At 66.8% G+C, this 3266-nt stretch overlaps 1 protein-coding gene across 1 annotated transcript; it reads right to left on the bottom strand.

Moving 5' to 3' along the window:
- Window positions 1–859: 859 nt before the first annotated feature.
- Rpusd1 (RNA pseudouridylate synthase domain containing 1) lies at window positions 860–3132 on the bottom strand. Its single transcript, XM_013011439.1, has 5 exons — window positions 2800–3132; window positions 2555–2678; window positions 2242–2344; window positions 2008–2109; window positions 860–1766 (listed from the first exon to the last, which is right to left on the bottom strand). The coding sequence occupies exons 1-5, from the start codon at window positions 2979–2981 to the stop codon at window positions 1366–1368; spliced, it is 912 nt and encodes a 303-aa protein (XP_012866893.1). The 5' UTR covers window positions 2982–3132; the 3' UTR covers window positions 860–1365.
- Between the last annotated feature and the right edge of the window lie 134 nt (window positions 3133–3266).

The raw sequence follows: 3266 nt of genomic DNA, 5'->3' as shown, positions 1-3266 counted from the left end.
GGAGGCCTGTGAAGCCGGGGGGGGGACACACCCCACAGCGAGGAGGCCTGTGAAGCAGGGGGGGACACACCCCACAGCGAGGAGGCCTGTGAAGCCGGGGGCGGGGGACACACCCCACAGCGAGGCCTGTGAAGCGGGGGAACACACCCCACAGCGAGGAGGCCTGTGAAGTGGGGCGGGGGGCAAGGGCCCCACAGCGAGGAGGCCTGTGAAGCAGGGGGGGTAACACACCCCACAGCGAGGAGGCCTGTGAAGCGGGGGGGGGACACACCCCACAGCGAGGAGGCCTGTGAAGCGGGGGGGGGGACACACCCCACAGCGAGGCCTGTGAAGCCGGGGGAACACACCCCACAGCGAGGAGGCCCGTGAAGCCCGGGGTGGGGGGACACACGGGATCCTCTCTGCTCTCCTGGCAGATGAAGAAGCAGGCTCGGGACCCCGTGGCCCTCCCAAGACTGGGCAGCAGCGCTGAGCTGGGGTGGGGCCATCCCAGGAGCCTGTGTGTGCGCACGCGCGCATGCGTGGCCAGGCCTTGTGGACCTAGCCACAGGCTGCCACAAGGAACAGGCTTCAGCTGGCTGGAGGCTGATGCTTTTGGCTAGGAGGGCTGTGGGGTGCCGAGTTCAGACCCCCATATCTGTTGTACCTGCCGGGAAGTCTCAGGGCAATCCTGGATGCAGGAAGCAGGGCTAGCAAGGGTCTGGAACATTCCAGCCCCTGAATCAGGTACACCCGTGAACACTCTCAGTGTTGACCACTAAGCATTTATTTGTAATTCTCGACTCCAGCCGCACCAGCATGGTGCGACGGTACTGTGGAGGGCCGAGGAGGTGAGGCCCGGGGACGCCCAGACGGCACTGCTGCAGGTCACACCGCGCTGCGGCCCCAGCCCATACAGCAGAGGCAACATCACACGAGGCTTGGTAGCCGGGTGCAAGTGGAGGCGTCCCTACGCCGGCAACAGGCAGACGAGGCTGAGCCCAGGAGAGTCTGGCAAAAGCAAAGGCATAAGGCAAGCAGGGCGCAGGCTGCGGGTCCAGCCCGATGGAGAATCAGGGGCTCTGAGTGGAGCAAAGTGCTTCAGAATGCAGGAAATGGCCGGGCCAGGCCGGGGCCAGGTGGCTCTGCGGAGCCGGTGGGCCCAGGAGGGGCCCGTCCGAGCAAAGGCTTCCAGGCCCTGGCTCCACCCCCCCAGCAGCGTGGGCTCAAGCAAGCGTAGAAGACAGAGACCCTTGCAGTGATGTTTCTGTTCCAGGAGAGAGACACTGGGTTCCCCCGGGGGAATGTTTCCAGAAAAGCCTTCCCAGGCCCAGTAGCCATCCTCCAGCCACGGTGGCTGTCTGCTGCCCCTCCCAGCCCGAGCTCTCAGTTGTCTGGCTCCAAGGTCCACTCCAAAAGCCACTGCAGGCAGGAGGCTCGCTGGGCCTGGGTCTCGGGAGGGGGCCGGCCGGGCTCAGGCGGGGGGGCGGCAGGCCCGGGCTCCCCCTCCGTGGGGTCAGGGTCTGGGGCGGCCCGTAGGGCCTGCACCAGCTGGTCGAGGGGCTGCAGCAGGGTGTGGGGGCTCCAGCAGGCGTCGAGGGCCGGCAGGAAAGGGTCTGGCGTGCAGGCCTCCACACACTCGGCCCGAGTGGGGATTCGCAGGTAGAAGGCATGCAGCATCATGCGGAAGGGCTGGTCCTCCCGGCCCGCGGCCTGCCCATAGGTCAAGTCGCCCACAACAGGGTGGCCAAGGGCGCTGCAGTGCACGCGAAGCTGGTGTGTCCGTCCTGGGGGTGGGGGAGGGAGGGTCAGGCGCCCCGTGACGCCACACCCAGTTCTGCTGTGGAGCCTTACAGTGGTCGCTGGGCCTGCGCCTCCCCGTCCCCTGCCAACGAGATGCCAGGCTCTGAGACAGAGAGGCCCTCGGGGCCGCGGCCTGGCCACCCGCTCTGCCCAGGTGGTAGGGGACCTCAGGCAGGCCACACTGCTTCCACCTCGGGGTCACACGGGGGGGGGGACTGGACGCACCTGTGAGGGGCTTCAGCAGCACCTTGGACACGGGGTCACCGGCGTACAGCCCATGCTCCAAGACCACCAGCTCTGTGAGGCTTGGCTTTGGGTTCTCACAACCTGGGGGCAGAGAGGAGTGTGGCGGTGGGCTGGGCCAGCCCTGGGATTCCAGTCACCCCCAAGCCACACCTGCCTGGGCTGGTGCTGTCTCTGCAGCAGGTGTGCACGCAGCCCCTGCCCCAACCTGCATACCCTGGGTGCCCTCAATGCACATGGTGTGGGTCCGGCCCTCCGTGCTGTTCCTGCCAATGGCATAGCTGATGGTCGTCTGATGCTCCTGGACATGACCCCGAACCTGCCAAACAGGAGCAACCCCTTCAGCTCACGAGACCAGCCTGCCTCCGCTGGGAAGCCTGCCCTGTACCCAGTTGACCATCTGGAACCAGGGGCTCACGTCTGAAGCCTGCTGAAGCGGGTAGGGAGTTTTGAGCTCTAACTCTGCCCCCGCCCCAACCACCTAGACTTTGCCAGAGCCAGTCTACCCCACCCCCCCACCCCACCTCACCAGAGCCAAGTAGGCTTTGGTGACCCGCCGCTCCTTGAAGCATCTGTACGCGCTGCCCGCCGCTGCCTTGTTCAGAGCCACGCATAGGGCGCCACTGGTGGAGAAGTCCAGCTGGTGGCAGAACCTGGGCAGGGAGAGGAGTGGTGGTATTTTAGTCCCCACCTTCTGGGAAAAGTCCAGCGCCGGGTTGCTTCCCTCCGATGAGCACAGCCCGGAGACTGCCTCCGCCAGCTGTGTGTACCTACCTGAACCCGTAGCAGGTGTCGGGGTCGGCCAGCTCCGGAAAGCGGTGCCTCAGCTGCTTCTGCAGGGTCAGCGTTTCCCGCCAGGTCTTGCTGTCGATGCGCAGGTCCCAGTGCTTGTTCACCACCAGGAAGTCACTGCTCCGATACACAATGGACAGGTTCTCCATGCTGCCCGGCTCCATGGCCCGACGACCCTGTAGATGGGAGTGAGGCCTGGGGAGGAGAGCCGGGATCCCTGGCCTGCAGCCCCCGCGCCACGACCCGCGCTGGGGCCCTTATATGTGCCTCCCACCAGGACCAGGGCAGTGGCGTCGGCTGGGGCCGCCCGGCCAAGGTCTGCGCTCAAGAGGGCTCAACATGCCCGGGACACGGGAGGGACAGCTTGGCCGCCCACCTCCCCCGCCCCGCCGTCCCGTCCCCCGCCCCCCTCGCTGTCCACCGGGGTCCCCCGCCGTCCCCCGCCCCCC

Source organism: Dipodomys ordii, unplaced genomic scaffold, assembly GCF_000151885.1.
Source record: "Dipodomys ordii isolate 6190 unplaced genomic scaffold, Dord_2.0 Scaffold14, whole genome shotgun sequence".
NCBI classification, from domain to species: Eukaryota; Metazoa; Chordata; class Mammalia; order Rodentia; family Heteromyidae; genus Dipodomys; species Dipodomys ordii.
The sequence above is the reverse complement of the archived record's forward strand: the minus strand, read 5'-3'. Positions and strand labels throughout refer to the sequence as shown.